This window comes from Neofelis nebulosa, chromosome 2 (assembly GCF_028018385.1).
Source record: "Neofelis nebulosa isolate mNeoNeb1 chromosome 2, mNeoNeb1.pri, whole genome shotgun sequence".
NCBI classification, from domain to species: Eukaryota; Metazoa; Chordata; class Mammalia; order Carnivora; family Felidae; genus Neofelis; species Neofelis nebulosa.
In genome coordinates this window covers 60624404-60639329 of record NC_080783.1, presented here as the reverse complement: position 1 = coordinate 60639329, position 14926 = coordinate 60624404, and the positions used below count along the sequence as shown (strand labels likewise).

The window sequence follows — 14926 nt, the reverse complement described above, 5'->3', positions numbered from 1 at the left end:
TGCCGACACATGCGTGTCCTTTGCCTAATATTCCTTGCCTTCCATCAGGGTGACTTTACTGACGTGTTTGTTAACCTACCTAACACGAACATTTATGAATGGAGATAACCAGACCCTGCCTATGCCACTGAAATACATACTGTGCCAAGATAATAATACATACTGTGCCAACCGACTTCAGTTGGTGCTTAGCTGGGCAGAGGAGGTGAGACTGAAAACTGGAGGCCGTCTATGGTGGAGGTAGGAGCTGTCTAGAGGGCATGTTCAGGTATGCCGGGCAGGACATGGAAAGTGACTGAACACTGGAGCAGCGCGGCCCCCAGGTTAGTAGAGCGCAGGATGGGGTAGGTCTAACTAATGGTAACATGATGGGCTATAACTTGGGGATGAGCAGGGAGTCAGGAAGTGGGCCCAGTGATGGAAGTGGGCGGCAGGTGGGCTGACGAACAGGCCTGGCCACAGAAGGATGTTGGAGAAGGATGTTGCCATACATGTGTGTACGGCAAGGATGCTGGTGAGGGCTGTCAGAACTAGACGGCCATTTTGAAAAGAATTAAGATACCAGATAGGTTATTAAGGCAGAGACACAGAAAGAAAGGCAGTAACTCCGTTCTCCCACTGAGGTAGGAACTCCGTTGTTAGCAACTAGGGCACAGGATCAGAGTAGGAATAACTAATGATTGCTTACATTTCTCCTAATGAGTTAAGAGGTTGGTGCCCTAGTCTGGCATGGATTTGATCCTCTCAATGAGGGCCAAGTGGACCCCAGTAATGAAAGGAGGGTTAGAGAGGGAGCAGTGCTGTTTTCTATTTTCCTGGAGATTGGGACCTAATATATATAGATAAATGTATGTAAATAAAAATACAGATTGACTGACTGAAGGGAAAAAACCTGTGTGGATTTAATTATTACTTTAATTGATTTTTCTACTGAGCCTTGGCAAGTGGTACTTAACATCTCATATGATCATGGCAGAGGTATATGCAGAGGTGATTAGACTTACTAGTTCTCGTCTGAACTCCTACTCACTAGCCATGCTCCTGGACAAATTCCTGAACATCTCTGGGCCTGATTTTCCTCAGCCTGTGAAATAGCCATGATGTTGCAGAATTGTTCTAATACTGCCATCAGTAAGAATACCCACAATTTATTAAGCATTTCTTTTCAGTCAGGCTCTGTGTGAAGCAGTTTAAATGCATTATCTCATTTAACTGTTGTGGGGAATAAATAAGGCATCACAGTCAAGACACCTGGCTTAGTGCACTCACACACGTGGAGATCCATGTACATGCTGACGCACTGTAGAATGTGTACCATTAAGGATAAGTTGGTTATTAAGTGTTTTAGAGGATAAGAGAAGGAGTGACCATGTTGACTGATAGGTGAAAGAGAGTTGCATGAGATTGGAGGAAGAAACCAGATGACATGTCAGTGACATGCCACAGGTCACTCCTTTTTTGAGCGCCCATGACCCCTACTTATATAGTAGAATTGGCGTCAATTCTTTTTTTTTTTTTTTTTTTTTTTTTTTCAATGTTTTTTATTTATTTTTGGGACAGAGAGAGACAGAGCATGAACGGGGGAGGGGCAGAGAGAGAGGGAGACACAGAATCGGAAACAGGCTCCAGGCTCCGAGCCATCGGCCCAGAGCCTGACGCGGGGCTCGAACTCACGGACCGCGAGATCGTGACCTGGCTGAAGTCGGACGCTCAACCGACTGCGCCACCCAGGCGCCCCGAAATTCTAATAAAGACTCAATATGCTTTACTAATAACACGAGGAAGTCTTTCCCTGTGTCACCCAGGGGATCTTGCACTTACTGTGTGTCTGCTGCAAAGCAGTAAGTGATAAGCTGGTCTCTGCCCCTTTTACAGAAGTCCCTTTGGGAATGCCGGTTCAGCCCTGTGCCTCCCCAGGGGTCTCAGTGTAACGTAGGACTCACAGCCATGTTTGGCTAACCCACTTGCTTGTTTTGGGTTTCCCTGGAATTCCACCTAGAGCCTAAGATTGAGCTGCAAGTGGTTATTTTTGAAGATGACCCCAGGAAGCCTTGTAAGGAAGTGGAAAAGTGAGACATGGAAGGAGGGAAAGCCAATAAAAGTGTGTTAAGATTTCAACTGGACTCACTCTTCCAGGCCATCCTCCACGAACCGTGTAGAGTTAGGAAGCTCGGGTATTTATCTTCCTCCTCTCATGCCTCTTTGGTGGAGGTTGCCTCTTGCAGGCATCGAGTGCCCAGCACTCTGCCCTCAGGTGGAGCAATGCAGATGCCTGAGAGAGGAAGCCACACGTGTGTATTGCAACTGTCCCGAAAGCTACAATGACTTTGGGGGTGGGGTGAGGTGAAGAGTAGGGAGGAGTCCAGCAGGACTCCAGTAGCATCTGCTCCATCTACCTTCCTATGTTGAAGACACTCAGAGTTTTAAATCTACATTTCATATTTGGAAATCCTTAAAGTAAATTGCCATCTTACCAAATTGAACATTTCTTTGCTTCTGTTAATATTTTATATTCCCTGAGCAGGTGCTGACCAGTGTCTTCGTCTCTGTGTTGCTATAAATATTTTCTTTCTGCACATTAATCTGAGAATGAGCAGAAAATAAAATAATCTGAATAGTCTCTATTGAACACGTATGGAGACATGAGCAGATCTTAGAGTATGTGTAAACTTTTTTATTTAAAAAATTTAAATTTATTTTTGAGACGGGGAGGGGCAAAGAGAGAAGGAGACACAGAATCCGAAGCAGACTCCAGGCTCCAAGCTGTCAGTACAGAGCCCGACGCGGGGCTCTCACCTATGAACCTTGAGATCATGACCTGAGCCGAAGTTGGACGCTTAACCAACTGAGCCGAGCCACCCAGGTGCCCCTAGAGTATGTGTAAACTTTAAAGAAATAGTAATATTACATTCAGAAATGGATACTTACAGCCCCAGCGAAAGGCATGCATTCAGCCTATCTGCAGAGGTTCAAGGTTGGAATTCTGACCATAGGGATCTGGTTAGATGTTAGTGTGGACCAAAGTCAGAGGGCTCCCACCTCATTGACTTACATTCATTCAGCGTTTCAGTGTACATATTCAGCAACCTATCTTGGCTCTGTTAAATGAGAGAACATTAGATTGCAAATTTCTCTTTTGATAATTCTCTTCTAAGCACATTGCAAGGCCCTGTCTGGGATTCAGAAAATAACATTCATGGACTATAAAGATAGTAATTAATCTTTAGAGTGAAAATGTTTTTCTCAGGACCTGCCTCTTCCCAGTGCCCAACCCATACTTCCCAAACCCATTCAGATTTCTAGGTACATTTGTCCTAAAAATAGTGTCCTAAAAATTAGAAGTAATTCTCCTTCCAGGCGAGGTTTTCTACTCCTAACTTTAAGATCCTGCCTTGTGTTTGTGACTCCCTGTCTTTAAACTTAAGAAGACCAAAAGAAGACATCCAGATGGCCAACAGGCACATGAAAAGATGCTCAACATCGCTCCTCATCAGGGAAATACAAATCAAAACCACACTCAGATATCACCTCATGCCAGTCAGAGTGGCCAAAAGGAACAAATCAGGAGACTATAGATGCTGGAGAGGATGTGGAGAAACGGGAACCCTCTTGCACTGTTGGTGGGAATGCAAATTGGTGCAGCCACTCTGGAAAACAGTGTGGAGGTTCCTCAAAAAGTTAAAAATAGACCTACCCTATGACCCAGCAACAGCACTGCTAGGAATTTACCCAAGGGATACAGGAGTGCTGATGCATAGGGGCACTTGTACCCCAATGTTTATAGCAGCACTCTCAACAATAGCCAAACTGTGGAAAGAGCCTAAATGTCCATCAACTGATGAATGGATAAAGAAATTGTGGTTTATATACACAATGGAATACTACGTGGCAATGAGAAAGAATGAAATATGGCCTTTTGTAGCAACGTGGATGGAATTGGAGAGTGTGATGCTAAGTGAAATAAGCCATACAGAGAAAGACAGATACCATATGTTTTCACTCTTATGTGGATCCTGAGAAACTTAACAGGAACCCATGGGGGAGGGGAAGGAAAAAAAAAAAAAAAAGAGGTTAGAGTGGGAAAGAGCCAAAGCATAAGAGACTCTTAAAAACTGAGAACAAACTGAGGGCTTATGGGGGGTGGGAGGGAGGGGAGGGTGGGTGGTGGGTATTGAGGAGGGCACCTGTTGGGATGAGCACTGGGTGTTGTATGGAAACCAGTTTGACAATAAATTTCATGTATTAAAAAAGAAATAAAATAAAATAAACTTAAGAAGACCACGTATGAAGGAGGAAATGTGGGAAGGATGGGTTCCATGTTCAGTTCTGGTGGGAGAGTGAGGGACACTGGAAATGGGCCAAGATGATCAAAGGTCTGAGGCTGGGTGTGCCTCCTTGCAGAGGTCTTGACACGTGAGGTCAAGACATGTGTCTTGACACTTGGCACCCGGCAGTGCACTGGCAGCACTAACAGGACTAATGTGGTGAGATGTATAATGCACGGGTAATTGTTAAACTCTCCAGGGGAGAGCCGAGAATACCTTCAATCCTTTGTCCATCACGAGAGCTGTTCACTAGCGAGAAGCCAGGCTCATGTGACTTTCACAGCCTACGTCTTTCTTTGTTTACCTCTTGGTGACAAACTACATAGCCAGGGATAGGAGGTGAGAGAGGAGAAGACTGTTTATAATCCATAAAAATCTACAACTAGCTCACAAATAACAGATCGTCATAGTTCCTTTGCATTAGACTTTGTGGATAACCTTCGATATTTAAGCTACGTGAACAGTGGCAGGAGTAATATTAATGATTCCATACCTGTCAAGCTTTAAAATAGAATTTTACACTGAAGGTACAAATTAGGCAAAAGAAGCCTTTCCAAAGGGTGCAGATGATAAAGTAGGCCAGTAGGATTCTCAAGGGAACCTGATATTCTAGAGAATTTATGGAAGTCTGTGATTCATCATAATCCCTCTTGTGCTTTTACTAGAGTTTGAAAATTACTCAGCGATACCTAACTCGCTGAATATTGATATTTCGGTTCTGGGGATATTTTTCTGACTGAATTTGTCTGCAACTGCCTCTCTAGAAAATTTATTAGCAAACTATTCATACATTTCCCCCCAATCTTTCATTCTTTTCTGAGATATTATTGATTTTATTTTCCTAAACACAATTTTATATGGTAATATCTGGGCAGAAGCAATTCGCTATGGTTCAAGGAACTGGATTCTTATGGGCATTTGTCTTAGTAGTGTGATTACAGAGTCACTAACTTGATCTTAATAACGTTTGCTTATTATCGTGTCTTAAATGCATGAAAGGAAAACTGTTTTCTAACTCGGAGGATTACCCTTGTGTATCTCCGTTAGTTGATAATGCCCTGCAAAATTAATGTCCAGGTGGCTTTGAGTGGCTATTGCATTATTTGAAACTAGTTAGGATTAAATGCAAATATTATCACCAATGTTGCATGCAGATTCGAAATTACTTTTTTAGTATACCTTAAGAAACTTTTAAATCACTGATTCACAGCAGTTTATAAACCGGCCACGCTGCACTTCATCTGATGCTGTTTTTACTCTATTGTGGCTGCAGGAGGCAGCATGATACAAAAGGCTTGGAATCTCTAGTCAGATAACTGTGGTTAGAATCTGACCGCCTTACTTATTTTTTGTGTGAACTAGGGCCGTGTTAATCAACTACCCTGACCCTCAGTTTCCTCATCTCTTCAAGACAGGCTGACATACAAGCACCCCCATTCTAGTTTCCTATTGAAATATTGTAACTGCAACCTTCTCAGTAAAAATCTCTGTTCGTTTTCAAAAGATTCCCTCCTTTTTTTCTTAAAGCAGATAGTAGTCATATAAAAAGATAATACTGTCCACAAAAAGACTTGAAGAAGGTTACTGCTAGAAGCTTTATTCATAATCTGCCCAAACTAGGAACAGTCCAAATGTTCACAAATAGAACAATAGGTAAGCAAATTGTAACATATCCAGGAAATGGAGAATTACTCGTCAGTAAAAGGAAAAAAAATTACTGATCCATGAGACAATGTGGATGAATCTTAGAGACATTATGTGGAGCAAAAGAAGCCAGACACCAAAAAGAGCATATTGTCTGACTCCTTTTACATGAAGTTTTAAAACCAGCAAAACTCCTTTATGGTGATAGAAATCAGAATACTGATCACCTCTGAAGGGAGGGTCTTGATTGGAAAGGGGCATGAGGGGAATTTCGGGGTGATAGGGATGTTCTATGTCTTGATTTTGGTGATGATTACGCAGGTGTATATATTTGTCAAAACTTGATGAACTGTGCAGTTGAATTGCGTGCTTTATTGTGTATAAGTTAAACTTAAATTCAAAGAAAAGACAACTCACCCATGTCGGCTAAACGTTTAGTTTTCTCATGACCGATTTTTGGGATTCTCAGGATGCAGTGACCATCTGTACCCTGGGAATTGGGACAGCCTTTGGAGAGTCCATTCTGGACAACACACCCCGCCATGCGACCATCGTTACCAGGGAGAGCAGTGAACTGCTCCGCATCGAGCAGAAGGACTTCAAGGCTCTATGGGAGGTGAGCCCCAAGGCTTCTCTGTCAATTAACGTAGTTGCGGAAAAGAAAAGGAGCTGCCACGTGGATAATGGCATTACAGTCAAGCCTTAATGTGTTCTGTTCCGAGCTCGTAGATGGAATTTAATTTTCAAAACTTGTTTTTGAAATGAGTGAGTGAAAAAGCCATTTTGACATAAGACATCCCCACCCCCGCCTTTTTTTTTTTAATTTAGTGCTTGCTCAATTTTCTGTAGTTTGACATACCTTATAATTATTTCTTGAATGACCACAGACTGTTTTATGTATTTCCTCCTTCCTATTCCACAGATGTATTCTTAACCAGGGAACAAAATACTTTGACATTTTCTTTTGCATTTTAAAAATCATCATTGACATGTTTCCTGGTAAAGTGGAATGAATGGGGTTAACATCTGCTTCATTTAAATGCTTTTAAAAATGATGTGCCCTGCAATAAGGTATGGGAAATGAGGGACATAAAGATGTCTGGTTACTTGCCAACTTCAGAATGCATTGGTGGCACAGCGGTGGATGGATGCGACCGGTGCTGGTGGCTTTTGCATTTACCACTGCTTACCAGCGCCCCTTAGGGTATTGCACTCATTTGCAAGAAGTAGGGGGAATAAATCATCTTATATGTAGTAATGGCAAATGGAACACTTAGAAAGGCCCAGCTAAACCTTGCATCTTTTACGCTCATTCCTTTTCAGTTCTGCAAGCTTCTGATTTTAACCTGTGGTTGTTCCTTATCTTTGTCTTTGGCTCAGTATGTCCAAGTGTTAACCCATCGAGCTGGCAGGCTTTGCAACTTGTCCCGGTGTGGCTAAGATTTTAAACTTGATCTTAAAAGAATTTTGTGTAATCAAATAGTTTCCTCCAGAGCCAAACAAATGACAGATGCATTAAGGGAGCAAACCTGCAGGTGAATGAGTGATGCTTTGCCTTAAAAGTCCTGCAAAGCCTTGGAAGGCCTTGGTGGTAAAACCTGTTACTTTTATTCTTGGCAGTAGTGAATAAATTGCGGGGTTGCTTGTTTGAAATGTTCCTCTTAGAAAATATTAAAGAGCTCCAACTGCTCTGTAAAGTTCAGAGACAAAAGCTAGTTTTAGGAAGGCAAAGCTGAAGTAGGTTTGCATGAGGTGTGTGTGGAGAGGTTTTCTGTCAATTAAAAGGGACCAAGCTTGAGGCAAATAAGCCTTTTTTTTTTTTTTTTTTTTTTTGGGATCTTTCATTTTTAAAAGGTAAACTGAAAAAGTCTTTTCCAAAAAAGAAAATTTGGAAAACTGGCTTAAGAACAAAAATGATTTCCACCTGTGATGTATGTCATTATAACTGCTTTTGTCTGTTATGACTTTTTCAAGTTGCTCATGGAGGATAGTTTGTGGAAATATTTAAAATTTTATTTTAATTAGGAGCCCTCAGTACTGTGAAGGAAGTTCCTGAGAAGTAGCTACCTGTGAACATTTTTGAAAAACTTATTATTATTAGAAAAATTTTCAAACATACAGAAAATCAGAAAGGATAATACAGTGAACACCCATACACCCCCACTTAGTTTGGCAGTTGCTGACATATAGCCATATTTGCTCCATCTTTGTCTTTTTTTTTTTTTGCTGAGCCACTTTAATGTAAATGACAGACATTATGACATTTCATCATAAATATTCAGCATAATCCTAAGAAAAATAGAATATCCTGCCACATACCCATAAAACCATTATTTCACTTACAGTACTAAAGATAACATCCTAATACCTAATATCCAGTCCACGGTTCAGATTTCCCCATAAATACCCATAAATAAATATTCAACAAATATCTTTTATATCTGTTATATTTCAAACCAGGTTCAAATAAAGAACCACGTCTTACATTTGATTATTGTATCTGAGTCTCTGTCTCTGTCCCTCTCTCTCTCCCCCCCACTCCTCCTCTGTCTCTCCCGTTCTCTCCCCCCCCTCCCTTCCACCCTCCCTCTCTCCCTTCTTTCCTGTCTCTATCTCTCTCATCCTTTCCATGGCATTGGCTTGTTAAAAAGGCTGGGTTAGTTTCTCCCAAATTCAATATTTGTTTGATTATTTTCTCATGGTATCTTTTTGTACCCCTGTTCCAGGGTTTTCTATAAAAGGAAGTTAGAGATAAAAGCTTGATTAGATCAGATCAAACATTTTTGTCCAGAAAGCTTCAAAGGTGATAATAAGTACATCAGGAAGTTCATCATGTCTGGAGGCTTTACTATCGGTGATGCATTAGTGTTATTAGTTTGAGTGTGTCGGTAGACTTCAGTTGAGTACATCTTAGTACTATTTTCCACAGATATTTCCCTTAAAGGAAAATTATTAAATGGGGGTATTGATATTGAGGGTGGCTTTGGTATCCCCAACCTTGCCACATGATTCTGCAGCTCAGTGGATCCAACCCTTAAAGTGTAACCTCAGTGCAGATTTCTGATGTCCCCTGCCAGTGAGTTAATTGAGCTGAAAAGAATGGACAGAGTTTTTGTCTGACTTCTTATTTTACAGGTCGGGGACTGGAACCTCATAGGGAGTAAGAGATTAGTCGCATACTTCATTTTATTTGCCTGTTCACGTAACTAAGTTCAGAGTGCAAATTACATGCTCAATCAGCATTTTAACAGGCTAAAATGGAAATGCGAGAAACTCCATCATCTACCAATCCATGTTAATCAGAACTTTATTAATGGGCACAATTGTGCATATATATATAGTACATGATAATCCTAAGAAGTTGTAAAATTCTAAATTACTTCCTAAATAAAAAAGATTGACTTGTTTATTCTACCATTCGTTTTTTTAAAATTTTTTCAACATTTATTTATTTTTGAGAGATGGAGAGACAGCGCATGAGTGGGGGAGGGGCAGAGAGAGAGAGGAAGACACAGAATCTGAAGGCTCCAGGCTCTGAGCTGTCAGCACAGAGCCCGATGCAGGACCTAAACTCACAAACTGTGAGATCATGACCTGAGCTGAAGTGGGACTCTTAACCAACTGAGCCACCCAGGTGCCCCTCTACCAGTCGTTTTTTAACAAATACTCATTGAGTATCTCCTATCAGGTATAGATGCAGCAGCAAACAAGACTGACAGAGCTCCCTCTCTCCAGGAGGACTTCTGTTTTACTTGGAGAACACAGAAAATAAGCTACCAAGTCGTAATAGTATTTCAGAGTATAAAAATCATTATAATTAAATGTTATTTCGATTTGAATTTGAGGGATCCCTTGAGGACACATATGGCACTAATCTGCTAGCAAAATATCTGATATTCAGAATACCTATTCCTTGTTTATGTTAGATAATGGAGTTTATAACTCAGCCATCTATTACACTAGTAAATAATACCCATTAGCAAAATTAAAACCCAAACTCATACTGTCAGCTGAAATCTGAGTGAGATCTGCAAGCCAAGCATTAAAAGGAAAGCATTATGTAGGGAAGGATTCAGGTAGGAGCCTCATCGAACTGTAAGGTGGCAGGAAGAAGGCAGCAGAAAGGTAAGCTGGATAATAGTGCCTCTCTTGTTGGCAAGGTAAGTAACTCAGTGTTGGGCTACAGGTTAGGGATAGTAAGAACTAGGTAACCTGAATCATGGGTCTAAATTTGCATGTTCATCTCATTTGACTAATTACTTTTGAAGAAAGTCATCCTGGGCCCATTGCATGTCAAGTACCCCCTTGATTAGCTTTGTCTCCTTATCTATGTATGCCCTTGTCGCTTAAAGGGGACAAAAGATAAAACCTGGATTCTGAGTTATATCTTCTCACTCTGAAAGTTACAATCTATAACCACTACCAGGTAGCACAGTCTAAAAGTAGCTCTTTAACAGGCTGAGCAAATAGTCTATTTTAAATCTGACACTTGGGACTTTAATGGCAACACAAAGCTAGGGAATCCTGCTTCCTTTCCTGACCAAAGGCAAGTTTCCTCAGCTCTCTGCAGGAAGAGAACACACTCAGAGACCTACATGTGAGATTTTGAAATCCTATTCAATTTCATCCCGGATACCTCTTGCTTTATATCGTCTATTATGTTGTAAGTCAAGCTGGTAACACCTAGAGTATTTAAAAAAGTGATTCCCATAAATGTAGCCAGAGCATTATTCAATAACCAATACATCAGCAAAAGTATTCCCCAAGATATAACAGAGGTAGCATCTTGATGCTTTTCTTTGCATCCTGTGTCTTTCCTAATGAAAACTGTTTTCTTCCCTGTTCTCCTTCCATGTTTCAGTTGCTAATTTATGGTCAGATTTGAGAACATTGGGTTGCTCCGTCTTAAAACTAGGTCATGTTTTCTTAACTTAAGTGAATATGGTAAATTTATTCAGAGTTGGTTGATAATGCATCCCTCCTCTCACGCTTCTGTGATATTAAAACTCAATAAAATATGTGAACCACAGTATAAAACATCTCATTTTTCAGCAGTATGTAGGTGATGGAGGGAGAGAAGGAAGAGGAGAGGAGATAGTTCTGTTTCTGAATCTCATTCAGAAGGAAAATAATTGAAAAGTCTTGGAATGTCACATTCAATGCTTGAGACAACCATAAATTTAAACTTTGTGCCACTTGTGGCATTGCGTACCCTCCGTGAAGAAGTTAAATGGCAGAGTAGTTAAGTGTAGACTTGGGAGTTTTAAGCCAGTTATTAATATTTGATCCAAGATTGTGTGACTGCTGGTGGCTCTTGGACTAAATGAAGAACTGATTTACTGTCCAATTCCCTGAATTTCTTTGCAGCACATATAGGATAAGAAGGCTTCCAATGGTTACAAATGACTACAACAAGAGTTTTTGGTTTTTTTTGTTTTTTTGTTTGTTTTGTTTTCTTGTTGACTTTCCATCTAATGGTATATCTGTATGAAGATGCTTTCAGCTTTGTAGCATGTATTGACATCTCTACATAGACTATTCCCAATACATGAAGTTGAATGAGGAGGTGAGTCCGCTGTGTTCAGAGAAATAGATTCTTGATCAGATTCGTAACAGACACTACTGAGAAGTCCTTGAACTTGTGTGCCACCTCCTGTTTAGCTGTGTTTCAGTTGCATGGACATCATCTGGCCAAAAGCTTTCCTTCACTGTGAGCCATGTTTGAAAATGTTCAACATAACAATATGTGTCTATGAATAAGTCATTTGAAATTTAAAGACAGCAATAAAACTACAGAGTCTAAAAATAAAAGCAGTATTTTAAATTTATAGTCTGACCCATGCCACAATAAAATTGATTTCTTGGCTGTAATTGTTACCCAGAAACTTCTTGGCACATTTTGTGAATTTATTCTAACTGAGGGATCCCATGTCACAGAGAACCATTGCTCTGATGTAATGATTGTTATGGGAGAGTTTATTCCCCAAATGTGTCTGTGGCCTCAGCAAATATTGTTAAGTAACTGAAAATCCATTTCATGCTTTATGAGATACAAAACTGAATGGTAAAACAAAGAAATAGGTGCATGTTTCTGTCTTAGGAAAAGAATAGAATTTGTAAACAGGAATATTTCTAAGAGTAATGAATATTGTCGAAGGAATATTTTTACATCTGTCTCTATTCCCTGGTTTTCAGAGTGTATTATTTCTAGATTCTATCAGATATGTTGGCAGTTGTGGGCCTGAAAAGCTTTTTAGCTATTTCCATTTACTGCCTGTCTTGGACTATGCAGGTAGAAAGAGTCCTTTCCCATTAATAATCTTTCAAGCCACTATGAGAATAGGAATTATTGAAATAACAGCAGCTTAGTCTTTGCTGATGCACTTTAAAAACCTTATCAGAATAATATACTTCTCAGAGGCATCTGCCCCTGCTTGAATGGACTTGATGTTCCTGTCTGTCTTGGGCTGTCAGAAAAATTAAAGCCAAATACTTAAAACAGAATATCAGAACATAAAAATCTTAGAAGTCCTTTGGATGGTTTTATTACTATGTTTAGCATGCAAACAATTTCTTTTTTCTTTTTTCTTTTCTTTTCTTTCTTTTTTTTTTTTTTTTAGCATGCAAACAATTTCAAGTTGTTTTGCGTGCACTTTAATGGGAGGCTTTCAACATAGGCCGGTATTTCAGGTAAGTATTTAGTGGCCCTGAGCAGTGAGGCAAGACTGCACGACCCATCCTCAGACAGGGATGCCTATCTGTTAATGCACAGGAACCCACACCCTCATCCGAGGACTAGCTGGAACTGAGAGCCAAGGGGCCTGATTTCTCCCAAGTCGGGAGTCTGTGCTTACTTTTGGCAACTTTGGAGCTTGTACTGTAGTGTTACTTCCCAGGCCAGAAATTTGCATCAAAGGGCTAAGAAAAATACATCCAAAAATAAACATGAAAGTCAGGATTTCATGCCAGGAACTCCAGCCACACACATCCTGTTGGCTGGTTCTCTTGACTCTCCTCACAGTTGTGATTCTTTTAAACCAAGCGGAAGCCTCCAATGACTTGGACCTTATGTCTGCGCCAGGGTCTTACTCCTCTGTCCTCGAGCTTTTCCATGGAGTGTGGAATGATTCAAATCCAGAAAGGAAGGGAGTGAAGTTACTGGGAGGTAACTACAGTTAAATATATACACATATATATGTATACAGGAAGTCTTTTCCTATTGCCTTCGGCTGCCTGAGCTTTTCTGGAGAACGACCAGCGCCGGGTTTCTCTCTGTGGACTGACATCCTCTGAACACTAATAGATACAAACAGGGAATTATCGGCCATGAAGGTGTATTTTGTTGTCCAAATAAAGGACAGATATTCACTGGATGTCTGGGAACTTTGAGTGACAGAAAGAGGACATATGCTCTACAAGGTCAGAATGTATCTTTTTTTATTCTTTAGTGGGGAAATATTGTATGTCACAGTTTGCATTTTGGTTTGAAGAATTATACTCTGAAGCATCTCTGGCTTTTCTAATTATGTTCCACCAGACCTAAATATGTACAATAGGACTGACATAATTTGATTTCATCTTTATTTGTGATGTGTGTGTGTGTGTGTGTGTGTGTGTGTGTGTGTGGAGGGGGGAGTGATGGTTCATCTTTTTCTGATTGTGAAGGATGTGTTTAGCCTGAGATCTTAAATATGTTTACAGAAGATAAACAAAGATAGTTGTTCAGAACTAGCCAGTTACATTTATCACATTAATATTAAATGTTGTATGTATTTATCTGGTGACATGCTTGAATGGCATATATTAAAAATAAATTTGGGGCAAGGAAACAGATTGAGAGTGATGGTATTTCATCCCCTGGACGCCCAGTAGGTATCTTGCCTGCCGCTCTCAGACTATATGAAGTCCTTAGTGTTTATGGGAACTCTATTACATTATTGATGACTTGAAGTCAGACCAGCTCCGTAAGCTATGATTTCACTGTTTCTCAGAAGATGATCAGGGGTTTGGAACAGATAAAGGCTTGGCTGGCAGGTGCCAGGAATGCCCAGATGCTGCGGGTAGACCTGTTGGCAGGGTGTGCCTGCCGTAAGCAGTGGTCGTCGCTTCTTTACGTCTCTGGGTGTTCATTTCAGGAGTGTGCACAGGATACTGGGATCTTGTACAAGTTGCTGTGAGCAGAAGTTTTCAAATGCCTCCCATGGTCGTGCATTTGCCAGCTTGCCTTTGACCCCTCCCTGCCTCCCACGCCCCGCACTTTTGTCTTGCAGTGGCCCTCATTGCTCCCCTAGCTAACCTACCACACTGCATGCCTCTAAGGAGTTTCTCAACTCCATGTTAATTGATGCCACTTTGAAAATTTGATCTGTAAGAAACTCCCGTCACATTCAACAAACATATGTACTTGGTTCCCACACTGTGGAGGTGTAAAATGTATCACGTCTGTCTGTCTGGCTTACAGTCTAGTGGAGAAGACAGACAAGCACAAACACAAGCCATCCTGATGTAAGACAAACTGGAAAGTACTATAAGAAAGATACAGCATGCTGGAGGACATACGAGGGAAGGGAGGGAGAGATTCATTTCCATCCAGGATATCATTTCATCCGAAGACAAAGAGATCTGGTTCTGAATTCTTATGTGGCTAACAAGGCTGGGTTTCAGCATCCCCAAAGGCTTGGGGTCAGTTCACCAAATTATAGCATTTAAGGCAGCTTGTTCCCAAGGGTCTGAGCACGCAGGAGAGGCAGGGCTTCCTCACTCCACTGTCTTGTGCTGTGTTCTGCCTTCTCCTTGTGATTGGCCCTGGCAAGCTTGAATAGGGGTCCGCCTGCCCTCTGAGGGTGTCATGTGTTGTATTTCCAAATGCCTGGCTTTGTGTTTTGTTTGTTGTTCACTCATCATCTGGAGAAATCCGCTCTGAGGTTTAATGGGTCCCCCGGGCAAAGACGGTTCTA

At 40.9% G+C, this 14926-nt stretch overlaps 1 protein-coding gene across 5 annotated transcripts in view; it reads left to right on the top strand.

Annotated features, from left to right (window-relative positions):
• RAPGEF4 (Rap guanine nucleotide exchange factor 4) overlaps positions 1 to 14926 on the top strand; it is a 290928-nt gene that overhangs the window by 61272 nt on the left and 214730 nt on the right. For 4 of the 5 annotated variants that reach the window (XM_058713839.1, XM_058713831.1, XM_058713846.1 and 1 more), the window contains one exon: positions 6439 to 6585. In XM_058713839.1, the coding sequence (XP_058569822.1) occupies positions 6439 to 6585 (147 nt within the window). Of the gene's footprint in view, positions 1 to 6438; positions 6586 to 13190; positions 13389 to 14926 lie in introns of those variants that run through there. The other variant, XM_058713862.1, reaches the window with a different exon arrangement.